We start from the raw sequence: 25,085 nt of genomic DNA on the forward strand, positions 1-25,085 counted from the left end.
TGTATAAAGGTAATTAAGTACATATATCCCATTTCTATAGCCAAATAATAATCTATTTAAGGTAAGGTTTATATATTGAGCATTTCCCCCCAGTTTCATAGTTCTGTTGCCTATTTATTCCCTGTTTATGTAGCTACTATGTGTAATCATTTTTTCTTTTTAAAAAATTTAAAAGTTATTCTTGGTATATGTTAAACAGAAAACCTTGTTTGGAGTAAAAATAGACTATTTTCTTGAAGGACCCCAAAATCCAGCAAGGTATATGTATTTTTAAAGATTACACATGAAGCTTGGCACTTTGAAACACCTGAGGAAATGGGAGTACTTCTATGGCTAATAATGAATCAGTAACTGTCTTCTGAGGGCTTATTTCCTCTAATCAAGGTAGTGGATGCCCTGAAGAATCTATAATCTAGCTGAAGAGGTAAGAGTCTCTTCTCTCAACCTTCCAAATTACCACCAACCATCCTTTTAGTCATGTCAACATCCTATACTCATTTCTTTGAGGGTTCTCTGATGGATCACATAAAATATTTGGATTTTTAAATTAATTTTCTCAGCTTTGGGTCAATTCTTTTTTTTTTTTTTTTTTTTTTTTTTTTGAGACAGAGTTTCGCTCTTGTCGCCCAGGGTGGAGTGCAATGGCATGATCTCGGCTCATCACAACCTCCACCTCCCGGGTTCAAGCGATTCTCCTGCCTCAGCCTCCCGAGCAGCTGGGATTACAGGCATGTGCCACCATGCCCGGCTAATTTTGTATGTTTAGTAGAGACGGGGTTTCTCCATGTTGGTCAGGCTGGTCTCGAACTCCCAACCTCAGGTGATCCGCCCGCCTCGGCCTCCCAAACTGCTGGGATTACAGGCATGAGCCACCGTGCCCGGCCTTGGGTACAATTCTTAATACTTTGAGGTACCTGCCACAAAAAAAGACTCAGAATCACTGCTCTAGACCAAGATATAAATTATAATTAGCAATATATAGCATCACTTTTATATGACTCACTAAAATTATATTAATTGTTAAATTTTCCTTTTTGCCAGGATAACTTATACTGTTAAGGAAAGAAATTATATTATATGGCTGTGCAATAATGAATCCTAGCAAATAATGCAACTGAGATGACATATGATTTCTAGCCAATGGATACTCTCTCTCTCAACCTGCCAAGAGCTGGAGACTGGACGGAGGCTCTTCCTCCCAATCAGTTTCATTTCTAAGTTTGGTTCCCTTAAAGCTTTGAAGCATATATATTAAAAATTAAATAATTTATTTTTAGACATAAAAACTTGAAAACCCAAGAGAAAAATACTTATTTGAACTAACTTGGATTAAAAAAAAAAAAAAAAAGACACTTCTGTCTCATGGTAATAGTACTAAAACAAAACAAAACAAAACAATATAGAGGAGCAGCTGGCAGCTCACTGACATTTCGAAGGAAAGCAAAATAAAAGGTAAGGGCATAGAGTCTTGCTCTGATGAAGTACAGCAAGGTACAACAGAAATGGTTATCTCAGCTCAACGCTCATATACCCATAATACAACAATAATATTAGAAAAAAACTATCCTCGGGTATTCCAAGTGGGCATACAGGGGTACTGAAAGGTCTAGTCATTAAAATAACAACTCACTCACTATCACTAACTTCTGGTGATGGCAGCAGCCTGCTGGAGGAGAAATTGAGATATTTAAAAGAGCATTCTTGCCTCAAAATTAAGGTTTAAAGGAGAAGAAGGAAAAGCAGACATATAGAGAAGAAATAAAAGACAGCCCAAACAAAAAAGGTCATTTGATGCCCAGAAAGTGACAACAAAGCTATCTACAAAACAAAATTTTATCTCTACCTTCATTTCAATACATTTTCTTAAACTTTAACTGACACTTTAAAATGAAAAGCAGTAGTAATTTACTAGACTATAATTTATTATAGACTTCGTTAATGTGAATATATTCATATTTAGTATTTATATTGTGAAATTACTTCAAATGCTTATGAAATAAAATAAAACTTACCCCATCACTTTCTCTATGTGGATTCAGTCTACTATAAACAGCTTCAACAACATTGCGCCTAAAAAAAAAAATCATGCTTTAGTTTTATTAAATTACACAGAATTTTAAGCTTGTGAATATCTCAATATTTCATCCTGACCACACTAAAAAAGTAACTGCTACACTCTATACTTGTCAAGAACATACCTTCTACACTTTACTCTCAGAATCTGATTTTGCGTAATCCATTTGTACTCCTTAGCAAGGAAAGAAGGAACTTCATACTCAAAGAGTATGATAGATAATTCCTTTAAAAAAATCGTTTTTGGATAAAGTTTTACGAGTTATTCTCTAGTATAAGAAACACTAACCCATTTCACCTCTAGATAATTGATGTACTTCTGATTTAAGTTTTCTTACCCCAAATTATTTAATTACTAATTATGAACGAACTCAAAATTAGCTTTTTGTTCTACTTACTTGCCAGCAAGACCTCCCCCAGGAGGCAAATTTGGGATATTTTCTGCAGACAAGATGCGCATGACATGAGCAAGATCAGGCATTCCTTCCTCGCCAGACTTCTCCATAATCTCTGTAGGTTTTTTAAAAAAAGTTCCTAAATTAATGTGATAAGCCAGTACTCACCAAGAAGTGAAACAAGAGATACTATTTGGTAATACCTATTTTAAAATAGATAAAAAAAATTACCATCAACACACAAAAAACTTTAAAAAAGTAATACAAGAAGCTACTTATTGACTGAAACACTGTTATGTGGGGGAAAAAAGAAAAAACAGTTATTTGCATATATATGTTCATTCCAGCATTACTCATTAAAGCAAAAACTGGAACAAACTAATGTTCAGCAACAAGAGGACGTTAAAAAAACTTTGGTGTAGCTATTGAGTGAAATGGTTTATAATCACTAAAAATTAAGAAATAGGTGTCTTGATGAATACAGTAACAGCTATATGGAAAAATACTTCTGATCTAATATTAAGTAAAAACAATATAAAAGTTATGAATGCCATTACTAAAGGATAACAAAAGTTTAGCTAGATAAGAATTATAAGAAAAAGGGGAGAAATTAAAAATCATTTTTACAAGTTGATACTTACCTGAAATAGTTACATTCTACAGCTTTTTTTTGAGATGGAGTTTCACTCTTGTCACCCAGGCTGGAGTGCAATGGCGTGATCTTGGCTCACTGCAACCTCCGCCTCCCGGGTTCAAGCAATTCTCCTGCCTCAGCCTCCTGAGTAGCTGGGATTACAGGCATGTGCTACCATGCCTGGCTAATTTTGTATTTTTAGTAGAGATGGGGTTTCTCCATGTTGGTCAGGCTGATCTCAAACTCCCAACCTCAGGTGATCCACCCTCCTCGGCCTCCCAAAGTGCTGGGATTACAGGTGTGAGCCACCACACCCAGCCCAGGCCTTATTTTCAAAACAACTGTTTACCATGCCTCACAAGACCCTTATGTTGACTTTCACTACTCTTTCAACTCTGCCCCTGCCTCCCTCATTTCCAAAGGATCTATTCAGACTTTTGCTTCTAGATCTTCACATACTCTTTTCATTGGTTTGGGAACACTTTTCACTCTAATCCAACCCCTTTGTATGGTGAATGTCCTTTTTTTTTTCTTTTTGTTTTGAGACACTGGAGTGCAGTGGTGCTATCTCAGCTCACTGCAACCTCTGACTCCCTGGTTCAAGCGATTCTCCTGCCTCAGCCTCCCGAGTAGCTGGGATTACAGGCATGTGCCACCACTCCCAGCTAATTTTTGTATTTTAGTAGAGACGGGGTTTCACCATGTTGGCCAGGCTGGTCTTGAATTCCTGACCTCGTGATCCACCCGCCTCGGCCTCTCAAAATGCTGGGATTACAGGCCTGAGCCACCATGCCCAGCTATGAATGCCTATTTTCATCCTTGAGGTTTCAATTTTATATGTCACATTCTCAAATCCTTCTCTGACCTAAGTCTGAGTAGGTACACTGCAATACACTCCCATATGCATGACATGTACTGTATACGATAATGCTATATACTCCCATATACACGATGTTTATTGGGTCATAGACTGCAAGCTTCATGAAAGCAGGACTGTAAGTTTTCTACCTTAAATTTGCGTCTTATAGTATAAGGCTTCTCAACATCAACAACACCGACATTTTACACCAGACAATTCTTTTGTTGTGGGGGCTGTCCTGTGTGCTGTAGAATATTAAGCAGCATCCCTGGCCTCCATTCACTAGATGCCAGTGGCACCCCCCTCAGCTATGACACCCAAAATGTCTCCAGACATTTTCACACCCCTCTACTCTAGTCCAATTTACCACTACCATGCATTAATGCATAATTTCTAATTGGTATTTTGGCTTCTCTTGTCCCCTTTATACAATCTCTTCTCCATACAGCAACTAAGAGAGATCCTTTGGAAAAAAGAACAAATCACTCTTGTACTCAAAATCTTCCAATGAATTCCCACAAGTCAAATAAAGCCCAAAGTCCTCCCTTTGGTCTACAGGACGCTACATGATACGCCTCCTACAAACCTCTTAATCTTCCTCTAGTTTTCTACTGGCTCATTCTAACCCAGCTGCACTCACTAAGAACATTCCCTTCTAGTCTTTGCTGTTCTCATTGCCTGGAATGTTCTTCCCTCAGATATTCTCTCTCCATGCAGGGCTGCTCAAATGTCCTTCCTCACAGAGACATTTCTAACCAATATTCTTTGTTGCTCTCTACTTACTCTATTTTATTTCTCTATTAAAAAAATAGGTTTTTACTAGAATACAAATTACATGAGATTTCCTTTTCTGCTGTATCCTCAGTGACACATGTTCAATAAACACTGAGTAAACCTATATGTAGAAAGCAATCATTAAATATATAATTCATCAATTTAGGTGAACTACTATTCCCTGTTTATTTTAATATTATTCCTTTCCCACCTTACCAGTCATCATTAAAAACATACACACAGATTTACCAAGTACACCAGAATGTATTTACCACAAAATTTAATGTCATATTACACGATTTAAAACCCCAGAAGAAACACAATGCTCCTGAAGAACACTGCTTTACGAATAAAAAATTACTTTTTTTTTTTTTTTTAAAGACATGTTCTTACTCTGTGGCCCAGGCTGGAGTGCAGTGGTGCCATCATAGTTCACTGTAACACCAAACTCCTGGACTCAAGTAATCCTCCTGCTTCAGTCTTCCAAGTAGCTGGAACTACAGGTGTGCACCACCATGCTCAGCTAATCTTTAAAACTTTTTTGTAGGTCTATGATGCCCAGGCTGGTCTTGAACTCCTAGTCTCAAGCAATCCTTCTACCTCGGCATCCCAAGGATTATAGGTGTGAGCTACTGTGAAGTTACATTTTAAGTACCAACTTAAATTGATTTGTAGTGGCTGCCTAGCTAACAATTTTGTCTCCTGATTAATAACTATTTGCTACAGGCCCTAGAGATCATATTACATATTTGTTATCTCGCCTATATAATATATACTTCAGAAAGTTACAACCTATGCAAAAGAAAATTAATATTAAATTATTAACTCATGTTAAACTGAATTGACCACAACTTTAAGAAATTAAAACGTGGCTATTACAGAAGTTAAGAGTTCATACAAAGTTACAGTTTGCTGAGGACTTACGTGCTAGGCACCATAATCGGTGCTTAACAAACATAATTCTCATTTATTTTGACAAAAACTCTTTGCTTGGACCAAACCTTCAGCAAGACTCTTGAGTTCTTTCTGACTAGGAGACCTTTAGGCTCCCTCTCTGTCCTTGTAGAAACCAGGCTGAATGAGAATCTTGCTCAGTTTACTGAAAACCCCCACACACTTGATATATGACCACTCTGGATATTTTAGCCTGGCCTGCCATCCTATCAACTCAGTTTAGCCAGAAACCCCTTATGTTGATGCTTCCTCTTAGTAATAATTTTCCATCCACTGACACTCCCTTCAAGCACTCAGCTCCTTAGTTATAAATTCCACTTATCTTTATGGGACCCCAAGTTGAGTTTAATTTCTTTCTGCCACTGCAAGATTCCATCATAGTGGTCCCTATATCTACTGCCATGGCCCCCCTGAAAAAATATCTGCCTTACCATCTTTAACAAGTGTCATCAATAAGCTTTTTTTATAACAATTTATTAAAAAAAAAAAAAAAAAAAACTCTATGGGGCCAGGCACAGTGGCTCACGCCTGTAATCCCAGCACTTTGGGAGGCCGAGGCGGGCAGACCATGAGGTCAGGAGATTGAGACCATCCTGGCTAATACGGTGAAACCCCATCTCTACTAAAAATACAAAAAATTAGCCAGGTGTGGTGGCGGGCGCCTGTAGTCTCAGCTACTCGGGAGGCTGAGGCAGAAGAATGGTGTGAACCCGGGCAGCGAAGCCTGCAGTGAGCCAAGATCGCGCCACTGCATTCCAGCCTGGGTGACAGTGCGAGACTGTCTCAAAAAACAAAAAACAAAAAACTCCATGATTGGTGTTTTTATCTTTAGTTTCCAATAAAGAAACTGGAGGCTTGAGGGGTTAAGCAAGTTGGATAAGTTCACATAACAGGCAGCTGACCAAACTAGAGAGCTCTTCCTAAAATAAAAACTACCTGGTTTCTTTATGAATGAGGAAGAAGGAAACTAAGAGAATTCCTCCCACCTTCTGATGAACTACAGTCAGCAATCTGCAACCCCAATATACTACAATTTATCATTAAATATTAACTTCTATAAAAACAGCTCCTCTTAATGATATTATCAATAGGAATATGACTGCATCTGACATAATCTTCAATGTGTTCTTACATGTTTCTCACGTTTCCATCACCCTCAAAGCAGGACTCATTGAGACTCAAAAGCTCTGAGACCTAAAAACAAGATTAATTTAGGGCTGAGGAAATTGTAGGCGCACAAAAAACTTTAAGCACCTTGTTTAGGGTGCCTAGCTAGATAGTTGTAGAGACAGAAAAGATAAATCCCCATTCTCCAAATTTGCAAAAGACTCTCTTCTTGGTTTTATACTTTTAATTGTAATTATATATTAGAAATCACAGATCTTCACACTTCAAAACTCTCACCAATTACTGTGACCTACTATATACAAAATGACTCATAATAGGCCAAATTCAACAAGCTATTATACCATCATCGTAAGTTATATCATTCAAACGTATTTTCTCCAAAAAAAAAAAAGAATCAAAACATAAAAGTGTTAGGAGAAAATACAGGTAACTACGTAACCTCCTTGAGTGGAAGAGCTTGGTATGATATCAAAGTTCTCCCACAAAGAAAAGAAAAAAGATTGACAACCTAACTTTATAAACAGTAATCTCATATCTTAAAAACAGCATATATAAAACCAAAAGGTTATATTAAGATTATGATACTTAGCTTCTCAGGGTTGAAAGTAGAAAAGGAAAAAAAAAAAAAGAAAAGGGCCTTAAGACTGAAAAATTCTCATTTTCTCAGGGTAACCACAAAATTTTTTCCTTTTTACTAAATAGAATTTTTTTTTTTTTTTTTGAAATGGAGTCTTGCTCTGCCGCCCAGCCTGGAGTGCAGTGACGGGATCTCGGCTCACTGCAAGCTCTGCCTCCCAGGTTCACGCCATTCTCCTGCCTCAGCCTCCCGAGTAGCTGGGACTACAGGCGCCCACCAGCATGCCCGGCTAATTTCTTTTTGTATTTTTAGTAGATACGGGGTTTCACCGTGTTAGCCAGGAAGGTCTCGATCTCCTGACCTCGTGATCTGCCTGCCTCAGCCTCCCGAAGTGCTGGGATTACAGGCGTGAGCCACCATGCCCGGCCTACTAAATGGAATTTTTTAAAGAATGTGTAACTAATAAGCAAATCCTAGGATGAACTGGAATACATCTAAAAGAAGGCAAGAATGGAGGATTAAAAAAAAATAGATGAAACACGAAAGACGGCAGATTTAAACTCAAACATATCAGCAATTATGTTAAAGATAAACAGACTAGCTTCTCCCTTCTCTTGTTCCTGAATAATTTTGTCCAACACGATTGGATTTGCTTAGCTAAGCTAAACAAATCTTTCAGGGAGTGGAGGGGGAAATAGTGGCCACAAATTGGTCCAGAATGGGATACTCATGCCTAACCAAGTAAGCATAGCTTTAGGACGGCTATAGGGTGAACTGGAATGGGCAATGTGGAGTGAGGAAGGCATATGCATGAGGGTTCGCAGTGACAGATTTGTTGGGTTGACAGTAGAGGACAGGTTTCTTTCTGTAGAAGAGAGTTATAAATATGAAAAGGGAGAAAACTACAATAAATCCTGTAGTACTGTATAGTTGCAGGCAGGACAAAAAGATGCTACAACAAGTTTTAAGAGGCTCTCATTGGCTGAAACAGTTGATAATACAATGAATAGAACAGGAATCCGTGAGTCTGTGCTCATATAAACAAACAGGCAGAAAAGAAAATTTTTCCGTGCAGTAAAATGCTAATACATATAAAAAGAATGACTGAGCCAGGCATGGTGATTCACGCCTGTAATCCCAGCACTTTGGGAGGCCAAGGCAGGCGGATCACCTAAGGTCAGGAAGTTCAAGATCAGCCTGACCAACATGGAGAAACCCTGTCTCTACTAAACATACAAAATTGGCTGGGTGTGGTGGCACATGCCTGTAACCCCAGCTACTCAGAAGGGTGAGGCAGGAGAATCACTTGAATCCCGGAGGCAGAGGTTGCGGTGAGCCAAGATCACACCATTGCACTCCAGCCTGGGCAACAACAGTGAAACTCCATCACAAAAAAAAAAAAAATGACTGAATCAGAAAATCACCAGTTGGCTATCATTCTTCAGGCAAAAATCGCAAATGGATGCTAAAACTGTCTGCTAAAATCTTAATGAGCAATAGGTTATTAACAATCTCAAAGTGTCTCCCCATAGAATACTTATGAATAAGTATAACATATTTATTAAATACTTATTAGGTATAACACAATTATTAATTAAGTAACCTGAAAGACAACAACCCAAGCAAGTCACAAAAGACGTTAACATTATAAATCAACATCGCGTGCCTCCCTGATTGTGATGCACTGAGAAGAATCTAGAATCACTTCCACGGTATTCCTGCCAATGTATAACCTAAATCTTATCAAGAGGAAACATCAGCCAACCCAAGCTGCACATTCCACAAACCTGTACTCTTGAAAAACGTCAAGGTCAACAGAAATAAAAAAGACTATGGAACTTTTTCCATTGAGGGAGACTAAAGAGGCATGATAGCTAAATGCAGCACACAAGCTCTAGACTGCATCCTGGACCTATATATGACATTACTGGGATAATTAGGGAAATTTAAATGGGATCTGTGGATTACATAGTAATATTGTATCAACGTTAATTTCTTAATTTTTTCTTTTCCCCGAGATGGGAGTCTTGCTCTGTCATCGAGGCTAGAGTACAGCGGCATGATCTCAGCTCACTGCAATCTCCGCCTTCCAGGTTCAAGCAGTTCTCCCACCTCAGCCTCCGGAGTAACTGGGATTACAGGCACCTGCCACCACGCCCGACTAATTTTTGTATTTTTAGTACAGATGGGATTTCACCATGTTGGCCAGGCTGGTCTCGAACTCCTGACCTTGTGAGCTGCGTACCTCAGCCTCCCAAAGTACTGGGATTATAGGTGTGAGCCACCGTGCTGGGCCAATTTCCTAATTTTTATGGATGTACTACAGTTATGTAGTGTTATGTAATCTTCGTTTTATTAAGGAGTACTGATATATCTGCAACTTTCAATTGATTTGGCTCAGGAAAAAGGTTAGTAATATGAGGGGCAGGGGAATAAGAGGAGAGAGAGGGGGAGAGGGAAGGAAGGAAGGAGGGAGAGACAAAATGAGAATGTTACAGAAAGTATATATAGAGATAAGCCAAACGTGGTATTACATAAACAAACAAGGAATCTAGGTAAAGGATACTACATGTACATGGGAGCTCCTGTAATACTTCTGCAACTTTTCTGTATGTTTAAAATTATTAGGCTGGCTGTGGTGGCTCATGCCTGTAATCCCAGCACTTTGGTAGGCCAATGTGGGAGGACTGCTTGAGTCTAGGAGTTTGAGACCACCCTGGGCACCACAGTGAGACCTCATCTTTACAAAAGATAAAGAAAACTAGCCAGCTGTGGTGGCACGTGCCTGTAGTTCCAGCTACTTGGGAGAGGCTGAGGTGAGAGGATCACTTGAGCCCAGGGAGTTGAGGCTGTAGTGAGCCGAGATCATGCCACTGTACTCCAGCCTGGGCAACAGAGCAAGACCCTATCTCAAAAAAAAAAAAAAAAATTTATTGCCAAATGAAGTTTAAAAAAATATGTAAAATAATCTTTTGAAACACTAATGTTAACTCTATCAATAAAAGGGAAAGGATACCGTAATGAATTCCAATGATAATTAACCCGAGAAGGGAGAATTAGTATTAGTGGAATTAAGAGTACTTGCTTTTCATGACACTGTTAGGGGAAATTTCACTGGGTTCTCCACTTACTATTAGGAATGTATGCAGGGAAAGAAAAAGAAAGAAAAAAATAATGCAGCAGGCTCTAACCAACTACCTTCAAATTATGTTTCTCTTTGGTGGTAAAACAGACATATTTGTCTTCTCCCTGTCAATAAATCCCGAAACATTGGTCCAAGATAGTAAATTTTAGACAGATAGATGTGTTTTTTCAAGGACTTGTTTTGAAATACTTGTTTGTCCTATGGAATTTTTTTTTTTTTTTTTGTGGAGACGGAGTCTCACTCTGTCGACCAGGATGGAGCGCAGTGGTGCAATCTCGGCTCACTGCAACCTACACCTCCCAGATTCAAGCAATGCTCCTGCCTCAGCCTCCCGAGTAGTTGGGACTACAGGTGTGTGCCACCATGCCCAGCTAATTTTTTGTATTTTTAGAAGAGACAGGGTTTCACCGTGTAGCCAGGATGGTGTCGATCTGACCTTGTGATCTGCCCGCCTCAGCCTCCCAAAGTGCTGGGATTACAGGTGTGAGCCACTACGCCTGACCAGGAAATTTTAAAATAATCATTTGATAAACAAAAAGAATACTTTCCCTCTCTAAATTGTATTTTTTTTTTTTGAGACAGAGCCTTGCTGTGTCGCCCAGGCGACAAAAGTGCTAGGATTACAGGCATGAGCTACCGCACCTGGCCCGTCTATATTTTTAAACAGCATCTGTCTTACCTTCAACCCGTGATTCCAAGTGCTTATCCAACTCTGAATCTTTTTTGACCGCTTCATCTGAGACCTTGGGAGCATTTGAAAAGCAAACTAGTACAATACTCATGTTATCTCGACTTCCCTGTATATTAAAGAAAAAAAAGAAAAAAAATTGTATTTCTACAATCAACTTTTACTTCAAAATACTTTAAGCAATTATAGTTTATTTAATCATCCAGAACGTTTATGTTTAACACATTCATTTTTATTCCAATGAACTACTAAAAACACAACTTGAAGAAACAAGGTGTCTAGGTATGGGCAGATCTGTAAGCATTTCTGTATTCTTAATTCTGGTGAACTATTCTTACCCACAACCATTCCAGTCTGAGAAATGAAGATATCTTCAATACATATTAAATCTTCTAAACTATTTCCCACTCAAGACTGTCTATTCCCAAGCTGGCTTAAGTCCACAATGGATCCTCCCAAACACATATGCAAATGTTTTCCAGCTTAGCTTTTAAACTGCCTCAGAGCAATGCTACGACTCCGTGAATTTAACATAGCTGAAAATTGTTATTCGGCAGAATACCCAAAATGCTAAACTGAACAATTATTATTATTATTACTATTTGAGACAAAGTTTCACTCTTGTTGCCCAGGCTGGAGCACAATGGCGCGATCTCGGCTCACTGCAACCTCCACCTCCCAGGTTCAAGCAATTCTCCTGCCTCAGCCTCCTGAGTAGCTGGCATTACAGGTGACCGCCACCATGCCCGGCTAATTTTTTTATATTTAGTAGAGATAGGGTTTCACCATGTTGACCAGGCTGGTCTTGAACTTCTGACCTCAGGTGATCCACCCACCTCAGCCTCCCAAAGTGCTGGGATTATAGGCGTGAGCCACCGCACCCAGCCCCACAACTATTAATACAAGAAACTATTCAGAGGGCACAGCAACAGGGTGGACTGTAACTGGACAACTGAGATCCAACTGTAGTCATGTGATAACTTTTAAAGAAAAGACATCAGATTGCTGTATAGTCGCAAATAGTTTCAGGATCTTTATAAAGTGGCTAAAATAGCTAATTTAAGGACATATTTTATTTCTCCCTTTTAACCACACTGTCACAAATTACTATGTTAAAAAGGAAGCATAGGCCGGGCATGGTGGCTCATGCCTGTAATCCCAGCACTTTGGGAGGCTGAGGAGGGCAGATCACGAGGTGAGGGGTTCAAGACCAGCCTGACTAACATGGTGAAACCCCATCTCTACTAAAAATACAAAAATTATCCAGGCGTGGTGGTGTGCACCTGTAATACCAGCTACTCAGGAGGCTGAGGCAGGAGAATCACTTGAACCCGGGAGGTGGAGGTTGCAGTGAGCAATGAGCAGTGAGCTGAGATTGCGCCACTGTACTCCAGCCTGGGAAAAAAAAAAAAAAAAGCATAAAGCCAGGCACTGTGGCTCATGGCTGTAATCCCAGCACTTCGGGAGGCCTCGGCGAGCAGACCATTTTAATTTTAGCCCAAGAGTTCCAGACCAGCCTGGGCATCATGGCAAAACCTTGTCTCTTCAAAAAATATAACAATTAACTGGGCTTGGTGGCGCACACCTGTAGTCCCAGGTCCCAGCTACTTGGGAGGCTAAGGTGGAAGGATCGCTTAAGCCTGGGAGGTGGAGATTGCAGTGAGCCGTGATGACACCATTGCACTCTAGCCTGGGCAACAGAGCAAGACTCTCTTTCAAAAAAAAAAAAAAAAAAGCATATAATACACACTACTCTAGTACCATGAGATTACGTGCAATAAATTAAAAATATCTTCTCATTACTTTTTCTAAAGATATACTACTTTAACTCAGTTTCTAAGAGCAGGAGCAGATGAAACTGTTCTTGGAATAATGATTTTTTTTTTTCAAACTTTCTTTTTCTGTTCACTCTAAAAAACTAAGTCAATGGAGGTAGTAGGCTATTTTGTCTGATAGTGGAGTTTGCCAAATTTGCCAACTTAAGTGAAAGAAACCAAGACCACACTCATTCTAGTCTTTTCAGTTATTATGGTTAGAATCTAGGCAGGCATGGCTTGGTTCAGACTTGCGCCTTTCAGAACCTACATGACACAGCCCAAAAGACAGGTGGCCTTGAATAACTTCTGCCTTCACCTCCTAATTCAATGGGAGTAAAGTTTGAAGGCAGTGAAGGTTGGGTCTTCAGAAGACTTCAAAATAAATTAACTTGTCACAGATTGTTGTGCTTTAGAAGAAGGAACCAACATGAGTATTTCATTAGATTCCTGGTTATCTGGAAGAACAAGAATTTCCAAATTGGCCAAATTAATTTCATTCCTTAATGAAACCCACCAAAACTTTTATATTAGAAATACTGTATGTGTTTGGTTATATGAATATACTTGTATAAATGTCATAAGGGCAGGTCAAGCAAAACTTTTTAATTAAAAATAATTTTAAAGTACACCATGGACATTCAAGAATCAAACAGCTGGGCATGGTGGCTGCCTGTAATCCCAGCAGTTTGGGAGGCTGAGGCAGGAGGATCATTTGAGGCCAGGAGTTTGACACAAGCCCGGGCAACATAGTGAGACACCCCTTCTAAAACAAAACAACAACAAAAAAGGAATCAAGCATAATTACATTTTATAAAGCAATTTTATGCATAAACGGAATTAATAACCTTACACTTTTAGAAATCTAATTTCTTTTAACCCTTTTTAGTTTTGGTAACAACAACATGAGCATTGTTGAACATTTCCTTATCTAATTTCCATTCGATTTTTATAAGTTATAAAATATAAATACTTTTGGAAAATTAATTGAAAGAGAGTTCCAATAAATTTATGGTTCTCCAAAGATATTTAAAGGAAATAATTTATATTTACATGTCAGGCATGTGTGATTTCAGTGATGTTGCTTCTTAGCCACCTTGCCTGGCTTGCTTCTATTTCTATGTAAAGATGGCTTTCCCCTTAACACCAAGTATAAATATGTTTCAGTAGCTGTTATACAGCAATAGAAAAGGTCCTTTCCTTTGTGCCATTCTGTTTTTTAGAGACAAATCATCCTTGTATAATCAGTACAAAGTTTTCACTAAGTCCATAAATAAAACATGTTTTTTTTTTTTTTCTAAATCCAGTTTGGATAAGTAAAGAAATTAGCTCTGCATATAAAAATTGATTATTACATGTTCTTTTTACTTTTTACAACATAGCAGTTAACACTCTCAATAATTATAGTACTAGATCAAAGAAGCCAGTGCCCCTGCCATAAATAAGGGCACCTAAACTTAAACAGAAAATAATCTGATACAGTTTTTTGTTTGTTTTCGTTTTTTTGAGATGGAGTCTCACTCTGTCGCCCAGGCTGGAGTGCAATGGCGCGATCTCAGCTCACTGCAATGTCTGCCTCCCAGGTTCAAGCAATTCTCCTGAGTTTAGAACTAAACAATTATTGAGGGGGTTACATTTTCTATGTTATATAAATTAATATAGAATGATGTTGCCTTTGGAAAATGATAATTTCCCTCAATTTTATCCAACTATGAGGTACTATCTCATGTTTTAAAATAAATAGGCTTCTGGTAGATGGTATATAAATGAAATTTTGGAGAATCAAATAATGTTTTAAAAGAACCACTTAAAAGAATACTGACTTTTATAATTTAAGAAAAAAACAGGTGACAAAGTAACAAACATAGCATGATCTTTCTGTAAAATAGAAAAAAAGAAAAAATCCTATTTTATGTTTATACATTTCTATCAATAATCACAAATAACCATTTGGAAAGATATACAGCAAACCATAAGCAGTGGTTCCCTAAGGGAGATGAGACTGGAAAGCAGAAACATCATGGGGAATCACTTTACTTCAAATATCTTTGTATTTGTTACAAAAAAATATTTAGTCTTAATGTTTCCCTTGGGGAAAAATTTCTCAGACCATGAAAACCGAAACACACAGACAGACACACACACACACCCACCCTGCCCCCCCCACCCCCCCCACACACACTCTTCTTTATTTTATCAGACCCTTCTGGGAAATATTGCTAACAAAAATACTAAACTTGAGTCGGAAAACTAGTCTCAGCCTCAATACTCACCAAGTATATGACTTACGGATATCTTTTATTATCAAACAACCTCCATTTCCTTACTTGCAAATTAAAAAATAAAAACTTTTATTTTGTTCACCTCAGAAAGTTACTATGAGGATTAATAAGTATGTATAATTTACAAGTTATGAAAAGCTATGCAAGTGGCAGTTACATATTTTAAACAACCCGAAATTAGTTGGCAGTAAACACCATAAATGCCAGCATTAGAAATAAAATGGGAGGGTTGCTTTCTTAGCTCCCATTCTCCCCTCGAGTTAAATACCTAATTTAAATAGGATAATACCTGACCATAGTCATCCAATACTTACAGATTAATATTAATTGGCAACCCTGAAAAATGCTTATCTTTTTTTTTTTTTTTTTTTTTGAGACAGAGTCTCACTCTGTCACCCAGACTGGAGTGCAGTGGCGTGATCTCGGCTCACTGCAAGCTCCGCCTCCCGGGTTCACGTCATTCTCCTGCCTCAGCTTCCTGAGTAGCTGGGAGTATAAGCGCCCACCACAACGCCCGGCCGATTTTTTCTATTTTTTAGTAGAGACAGGGTTTCACTGTGTTAGCCAGGATGGTCTCGATCTCCTGACCTCGTGATCCTAACTACCTCATATGGTTGTGAAAATTACATGAGTTAAAATATGTAAAGTATTTAGAATAGCATTTGGCTTACAGAAAGCAATAATTTACTAATACTACCACGATTATGATTATGATTATGATAACCTCCCAAGATTTAATGAGTTAAGATAAAAGTGCTTATAAATCATGAAAGTATGACAAGTGATGGAGGTGTTAGAAAAAACTAAGACTTCATTTAAATCTTTTATCAGGGAAACATCTACTTATTAATGTTTCCTCTCCTCTTAAAGCAGGTAACTACTGAGCAATCGCTAAGTGCTTTCCATGAATTTTTAACTTACAATTTTTCTGAGTAAATTCAAAGTAATTATATTTGATCTTATTGCTAACCCTTGCTTTTACAAATACAAATAAATGGAAAGACAAAATTACGAAGTTAAACAGAAATGAAGGTTTCCATAAGTAACTTTCAAAGGTTCAAAAATAATTTTAAGTCTGTTTTGTTTCAACTCAAACCTCCAAACTGATTTCAATTTGAATGCAGCTCCATTAGAAGGAACTATGATGGTCAGCTTCCATTAACATTGAATGAATCATGGGCCCCAACTTCTTGTCTGTTATTATCATTCTTCATTTCTGAGATTCTAGGATGCCATCTAGAATCTTTTAACACTATCAACATGAACATTTAATCACTCTAAATTGATAAAAGCTAGCAAGTGAAGATATACCACCAGAAATATTTAAACCTCATTCAGAAGGGTCGAGTCAAAATCCTCAAAAACTAGCATCCCTTCAATGGATAAGTGAGTTAATCTACTAACACAAACTTCTTTCCTTAGTCCAAATTACAGACCTAATAGATTTTTTGGCTACTCCCTCACAACCACATTCTTTCAATAAAATACTATGCAGCCAAGAAAAATGATACCGATCAATACTTATAGGCATGGAGATCTCTCTACAATATATTGTTGGAAAAGGCAGGCTGTAGAATAACAAGTATAATCATCTCGGTTTTACAAAAATACACACACTCGCAGGCAGGCAGAAAAGACTGGAACAATATACACCACAACAATGAAAGTAGCTGACTTAGGTGGATGGCAAAATTTTGAGTGTTTCTTTATATTTTCTTTATCATCTGGATTTTTTTTCCAATAATAAGTATATACTTTTTTTTTTATAATTGGGGAAAACGCTGTTTTCATTAGCTAGTCAGGCAACAAACATACGCCTATGCTTGTCTCAAAAATCTACAGGTCAGAATTGCTTCATTTAGAGTTCAAAGACAAATACATTAATTTTAGACCCACTTACTATTTGATCACTGACAACCATCAATACTTCTTAACTCATCCAGAAGTAAAAAGATACAGTGTGTTAAAAATAAAAATCAGAGGAGCTAGAGGGTACCATCATTAAAATCCTTTCAGAAAAAGGCTGTCCACTGACAAGAACGGCCTTTAAATCTTCTGTTTTTAAAACTGTCTCTTTCCATTCTATTAAAAATAAATCTGTACTTAACCAAAATCTGGGCATTTCCAGAGACCCAGAGATCCTTTCTGAAAAGGTTATGCCCATACCTTCCACAGTAAATTTTGGAGTAGGGAGATACAATGGTTCTAATCTAGACATAATAAATAAGTCAAACCCTTTTATTTATTTCATATAAATAAAAGTATTTCAGTCAAATACTTACACACTCCAGACACTGGCCAGATAACTCAAATTTTAATTGAATTATATATAGATGCTGTCAAAAACCCACTTGAAACAACTGAGTATTTTAAAGACATTCAAAGGATTGCCAATTATCTATTACTCTGGTCTTTTTTTCTATTACTGTATCAAGCAATGATTCATAGAAAATTACAAATCTAAATAAACTTTAGCGTTCCACAGGAATTTTTCACAAGATTATGTTTTATATAAGCCTTTGGTTTTTAATCAGAAATAATAAAAACATCTATATGAAAAGAATTTTATCTTCTACAAAAGATACTATCCATCAAGTCATGTATTACTTACATAGAGAGCCACATGTAAATCCTTTTTAGATTGTATTGCCAGATAAGAGCTGCTTTTAGAAGACAATGAGAAATATACAACCCATATTTTTATTTCAGTTTTTGTCTTCACTGCTAGGAGGCTCAGGACTAAATTTTATATAGGCTAGGCATCTAGTACATCTTCCAATATTTCACATGGCTCTTGATCTTTTAGTAGTATCTAGTACAGAATTCTACTATATACATATTTTATCAAGCTGCTTCACAATCAGGCATAAGATGGTTACTGCCAATGTCAAGAAAAAGTCACTCTGTAAATGCTTTTGCTATAGCAACGAGCTATCAAATACTTAAATGACAACAAATGCCTCACATTTATCAAGCTTAATTTTCAAATTAGAAGGCTGGGACAAACAGGGATGGCAAAGAAAACAGTGGTTTCATTTCTGGTAAAGTATTTCAAAATATACAGCTTCTGTGAAAATATTAAAAGTTTTAAAATTTTAAGTTTGCTTAACTTTACCTACCGTAACTTTTCAAAATTAACATGTTATTTTAACGACAAAAAAGTTTACATACCTTGTGTAAACAAGTGTCCACTACCCAATTGCACACATTTTCCAGGTCATCAGATACCTCAAGCCTAGATTTAACAAATTCACAGAGCTCCTCATTACTCATAACATCCCAGATCCCATCACAAGCCAAGACGATAAATTCATCCTCTTCTGCTCTTAAAATTTCATAAACCTCAGGCTCTGGAGAAACAAGTTGTTCTGTTGGGCCCTTGCCATCAACACACTTGTAATCATAGTCCCCCAGAGCACGAGATACTGCTAATGAACCATTAACACGTTGTATCATCACGCTGCCTCCTGCATTTTGGATTCGCTCCTTTTCCCTTGGATTGCAAGGTTTGTGATCCTGGGTAGAAAAGCAGACTTGTCCATTCCTATACAGAACAGCACGTGAATCACCACAGTTGATAAAGTAGATATGCTTAGGTGAAATCATAACTCCCACTGCAGTTGAACCACTCCTGTCCATCCCATTTCTGAGGTCTGAAAAGTTACGCATGTATTCATCAATTTTCAAAAATCCAGTTCTGATACCATTCTTAACATTTTCCACTGAAAGCTCAAGAGCAGATCCTGATTTTCCAGCTGCCCTAAAGTCTTCATTAGTAGTGATGTGTTCTAATAAATGTGTTGAACAGTAATTTGCCACTCGGGATCCGGCATGACCATCATAAACTGCAAAAAATGACCAGTCTTCCAAGCCGTGAGGAATACCTACAACAGCTGTGTGTGCATCTTCCATTTCCACTCTCCATCCTTGCATGCTGCTCAGGCCATAACGTAAACCATTCCCAGCACCATGAGCATTATGTTTTTCAGTTTTGGGTTTATCCAAAAATGCACCCATGTTTAGCAATAAATCTGAAATAAAAAATGCAGGTGTTAAATGTTTAAATTTGACAGAAAATATATCTACAATATTCCCTCTATAGTCTAGTAACTCCTACCTCAAGTATTTTTTTTTTTTAGTATTATCCTAATTTACGGGAGCAACAACAAAAGTCCAAGAAATTTCCTCCCCTACATCCTACAGAACAGTGGTTTCTCAGCCCTAGTGCGTAAGAATAATCAGACCAATTAAATCAGAATTCCTAGGGATGGGACACAGATATCATCTTTTAAAAGCCTCTCTGGTGACTTGTATGTGCAGCCACGTTGAGACCACTGTTCTAGGAGAAAGGAAAAACAAGAAATAAAACTTCGTTAATAATTTTATTCTGATTTAATTTACAAGGTGAGTCTAGGGTTTGACATGTAAGTTTATAGAAGACTGGACAATGAGAATATTCAAAACAGTGAGTCATCTTGTTCAATAAATCAAGGCAGGAAGGTATACTAATATATTTTAGAAGACTTTCAAAAGCAAGTATTGAAATCAAGATTTCTCCTCACAGTGAACCTAAAGACAACCCCAAAATTCAATTAAAACATAAAAATCTCCATTCTACACACATTTGGTTTTATCACTTTTACTATGTATCTACAAAACTGAAAACCGTATCATTACTTTGATTCTGTTAAAAACATACCTTTAACATGGTGCTAAAAAATGGACTTCACTTTGCTGAACTTAAAATCCATGAAGTAGCTACCCGGTGTTGACTGACAAAGACTTAAAATCCTTAGAACTGGAAAGTACTACTATGCATCACCCTCTCCCCGCCTATCCAACTTTACTATTTTATAGAATTAAACTTTCCCAATTTCAAATGACTTAGACTAGAGTAATGGTTCCCAAAAGTATGCAAAAGAATTCTCTGGTATGTTTTCTACATACAATGCTAACCCTACACTCTAACTAGGTGACCTTGGGCAAATTTCTTAGTCACCTGTACCTATACCTCATAGGGCTGCTGTGAAGAATGAGTCAATGTAAAGTGCTTAAAACAGCACTTAAAACACAATAAACACCATAAAATGTTTGCTGTTATATCTGCTCAAAATGCACACTTCATAGCCCTATTCCCACACCTAAGGATTTTTTTCACTAGATCTTAGATGGAATCACCAAAAAAGCATGCTGGTGATTTAAGGTTTTGAGAGACACTGGTCTAGATCAATTTACCTCCATTTGGGTCTACGTATCTTTGTGAGATTTTTTCCAGGTATGATCATTATTGAACTTTACAATAAAATTACATATCCCCATTTTAAAAAATCTGATGAACCATTCGATATATATATGTAAATATTTATAAGTTACATACCAGTTTTATAATTTTCCTGGGTTATACGTGATACTGTATTAATAAATTACAAATGTATTTATAGAAAAAGAGTCCTGAAAGGATAAGATTAAAATCATGTAAAAATTATTTTTCATTCTATCAGTAGAATGTCATATTTTGTACTGAGAGCAATGTAACAGAATATGCTTGATTACTTTTGAACATGCTGGTTTAATTCTCTGTGATACAATGATTTTAAAGCCTAGTTCTAAGTACATTTTTATATGCTTGCTTGTATAGGCTATTTCATCTGAAAAGACAACTTTAAAAGATACTTAAATGCAAATGAAACAGAATTGTTGGTTGTATTTATTAAATCACTTCTCTTTTTTGGGGGGTGAGGGGATGCAGTCTCACTCTGTTGAGTGGTGCCATCTCACTGCAACCTCCACCTCCAGGTTCACAAGCGATTCTCCTCCTTCAGCCACCCAAGTAGCTGGGACTACAGGCACGTGCCACCATACCTGGCTCTTTTTTTTTGAGACCTACAGGCACTTGCCACCACACCCGGCTCTTTTTTTTTTTTGAGATGGAATCTTGCTCTATCGCCCAGTCTGGAGTGCAGTGGCATGATATTGGCTCACTGCAACCTCCGCCTCCCAGGTTCACACCATTCTCCTGCCTCAGCCTCCCGGGTAGCTGGGATTACAGGCACGCGCCACCACACCCGGCTAATTTTTTGTATTTTTAGTAGAGATGGGGTTTCACTATGTTGGCCAGATTGGTCTTGAACTCCTGACTTTGTGATCCGCCCACCTCGGCCTCCCAAAGTGCTGGGATTACAGGCACGAGCCACCACGCCTGGCCAGGACCATTTCTTTCTAGTAGCCATATACGGGATACTTGTGATTGTAATGAAATTTTAAACTGCAAAATACGTAGTGAAAAAACTGCTTAAACTAATTCATTCTCCCTTTATTCCCTAGTAATTACAAATGCCAGACACTACCTGCACTTTTACCAGCCCTATGACCAAAAGTAAGAATCTTCAACAGTCTTAAGAGCATGATGGGGCAGACTGCAGATAGGTCTGGTCCAAAACCAAGCCCCTGCAGAGACAACCAGGGAAGTAATCTAAGAGAGTTAATGGCCCTCGTACCTCTTATTATTTCATTTCATTTTTGCACCAGAGGCACATTATGTTACGCTTTTATCTTATTTGAGGGACCAAGGAATAAGCAAATACTTCTGTAGTGCTTTGTTCTGTGGTAGGCTCTGTCTTAAATGCTTCACAAACATTAACTTATTTAAATTCTACTCTTTAGAAAAACAAATAACAAAAAAGCAAACAATTATCAGGGAGACCTTTAATAAAAAATCTTCAGGCTGGGTGCGGTGGCTCATGCCTGTAATCCCAGCACTTTGGGAGGCTGAGGCGGGCTGATCACTTGAGGCAAAGAGTTTGAGACCAGCCTGGTCGACACGGTGAAACCCCGTCTCTACTAAAAATACAAAAATTGGCCGGGCATGGTGGTGGGTGCCTGTGATCCCAGCTACTCGGGAGGCTGAGACAGGAGAATTTCTTGAACCTGGGAGGCGGAGGTTGTGGTGAGCCGGGATCGTGCCACTGTACTCCAGCCTGGGCAACAGAGCAAGACTGTCTCAAAAACAAACAAACAAAAAAATCACAAAACTTCAAAAAAAGACGACCAAATACTTCAAAATTCTCCTCCTTACTGCACTTGGCACACTTTTTTAGAGGGGGCACATGGACATTGGCAAGCCTTGCTTAAGAACAGCACAATCTGTCAATCCCATCTGCTTCCTATCAAAGAAAATGAGGTGGTGTTAGGGACGCTTCAGGCTCATGGATAAAATTTTTCCCAAAGGTTTCTGAAGGCTAGTATGTTGCTCTTTCGACTAGAAAAGTAACATAAATAGCAATAACAATGCCTCATTTTTTAATGAGTTCTATATGTCAGGCACTACACTAAGATACTGATATACACTATATCATTTAATTCTAATAACAACTTAGTAAGGTTAGCACTATTTATATTCTCATTTTACCATTGAGAAAACTGGGATACCTAGGGTATCCAGACAACACAACTAAGTGGCAAATCAGAAATCGAACCTATTAAGACTAGCCTAAATCTTGCATTCTCAAACTCTGGGCTTCAGTGGCTAGTGTATTACAAGCTTTTTTCTTCCTTTTAAAAAATAAATAATAGTTATATAAATGTTCAGGGGTTCAAAAGGCAACTCAATGTCATATCCCTGACTGGATACTGACACAGATAAACAGAATTACTAGAAAAACTGGTGAAATCCAAAGACTAGAGTTTAGTTAACAGAAGAGTAATGTTAGTTTTTTTTTTAGTTTTTGATAAATGCACTACAGTAAATGCAAAAAGCTAACATTAGTGGGCAAGTGTGGTAGCTCATGCCTGTAATCTCAACACTTTGGGAGGCCAAGGTAGAAGCACTTGGGCCCAGGAGTTCGAGGTCAGCCTGGACAACATAATGAGACCCGATTTCTACAAAAAATTAAAAATTAGCCAGACATGGTGGCACACGGCTGTAGCCTGGGTTACTCAGGAGGCTGGGGTGGGAGATCTCCTGAGCCTGGGAGGTTGAGGTTGCAGTGAGCCCTGATTATACCACTGCACTCCAGTGGTATGACAGGTGACAGAGCAAGACCCTGTCTCAAAAAAAAAAGTTAACGTTAGTGGGAACTGGGTAGGGGGTAGATGGGGAAGACTCTGTACTACCTTTGCAAACTTTTCTGTAAATCTGAAATTATTTCAACATTAAAAGTTTATTTAAAAAATGAAAACTAAAAGGTAAGCCTCAGTTAAGTCATTCCAAGTACAGTGTTGGATGAAGCAAGGTGGACTGGCTATGGAAAATCTCTCCACCTGTGATTTTGCAAATCATGCTAGGTGGCTTAGAAATGTATCCTAAAAATACCAAGATTATATAATAATTGGAAACTCCGATCCAGTGATTCTATTTCTGAGATGTTATAACCACTCTTGGTCTATGACAGATCATTTTCTTTTTTAATGGATAAACAATCTGAGCAACAAAATAATGTAATATTGGATTATAACCCATAGTACAAATATTCATGAGTCTTTGCTGATAAAAATAAAGGATTGAATACGTAAATGAATGGGGATACCACACAAACCTTTAATGCAGAAGAATGCCAAATAGTTTATGTAGATCTTCCACCTTCAAAGAGGTCAAGTACAACTTCCCACCTCATAAGGGTGGAATGGGCAGTTATTTTCTTTTCAAAAAGTACAAAATGAAAACGAGGGAGAGAATAACTCTACAGTGGAGAAATCTAACAAACACTACCTCAGCCAGGTAATCAAACTTGACATCAACGGTTTATATTCTTGGCATAATCTAATGAGAAAGGCACTTTACCTCAGTGGTCTTCCTCCAAAACAAAATCCATAATAACCCCAGTCTAATCATCCTACAAAATATCTGACCAGTACTCCTCAAAATTGTCAAGGTGATAAAAAACAAGGAAAGCCTGAGAAACTGCCACAGCCAACAGGGGCCTAAGGAGACATGATGACTAAATGTAATGTGGTACATCCTTAATGGGATCTTGGATAGAAAAAGGACATTAGGTTAAAGCTAAGAAAATGCAAATAAATAATGGGCTTTAGCTAACAATGTATCAGTATTGGCTCATTAATTGTAAGGGTTCAAGTGGACAGTTCTCACTTGGGTTTTCTCATATTATTGCACACAAATATTGGATGGGGAGAAAGTCACCTGAAAGCTCACTTAACATGATAGGCAGCTGATGAGGGATGTTGGCTAGGAATTTAGCTGAGACTGTCCCAAGGAGTATCTTTATGTGGCCTCTCCAGTTTGAGGATCTCAACATGGTCAGGCTTCTTACATGTCACTTGGTTTCCCAGGCAGAGCTACATGGTATTTTCTGACCCACCCTCAGAAGTCACTTCTGCTGCATTATTGGTTACAAGCAAGTCACTAAGTCTTGTTCAGATTGAAGACAAAGGAACGTAGACCCCACCACTCAAAGGAGAAGATTACTAAATAGGTTGCAGACATGTATTTTTTATTTTTAGAGACAGGATCTTGCTCTGTCACCCATGTTGGAGTGCAGTGGTACAATCATAGCTCACTGCAGCCTTGAACTCCTGGCCTCCAGCAATCCTCCCACCTCAAAAGTGCTGGAATTACAGGTGTGAGCCACCACACCTGGCCTGTTTGGTAGTTTTAATACATGTCTGGGCTGGGCATGGTGGCTTATGCCTGGAATCCAAGCACTTTGGGACGCCTAGGTGGGAGGATCACTGGAGACCAGGAGTTCGAGACCGCCTGGGCAACACAGCAAGACCCTATCTCTACTAAAAAAAAAAATTGGGGAA

At 38.1% G+C, this 25,085-nt stretch overlaps 1 protein-coding gene across 2 annotated transcripts in view; it reads right to left on the bottom strand.

The window, feature by feature from the left end:
• Positions 1-25,085, bottom strand: part of PPM1B (protein phosphatase, Mg2+/Mn2+ dependent 1B) — a 67,599-nt gene that overhangs the window by 13,440 nt on the left and 29,074 nt on the right. For both annotated transcript variants that reach the window (XM_054475094.2, XM_054475092.2), the window contains exons 2-5: positions 18,495-19,354; positions 11,219-11,336; positions 2,472-2,583; positions 2,013-2,070 (exon numbers count right to left, since the gene is read on the bottom strand). In XM_054475094.2, coding sequence (XP_054331069.1) covers positions 2,013-2,070; positions 2,472-2,583; positions 11,219-11,336; positions 18,495-19,340 — 1,134 coding nt within the window. In that variant the 5' untranslated portion in view covers positions 19,341-19,354. The remainder of the gene's footprint in view (positions 1-2,012; positions 2,071-2,471; positions 2,584-11,218; positions 11,337-18,494; positions 19,355-25,085) is intronic.

The sequence above is a fragment of the Pongo pygmaeus genome, chromosome 12 (assembly GCF_028885625.2).
Source record: "Pongo pygmaeus isolate AG05252 chromosome 12, NHGRI_mPonPyg2-v2.0_pri, whole genome shotgun sequence".
In the NCBI taxonomy this organism is placed as follows: Eukaryota; Metazoa; Chordata; class Mammalia; order Primates; family Hominidae; genus Pongo; species Pongo pygmaeus.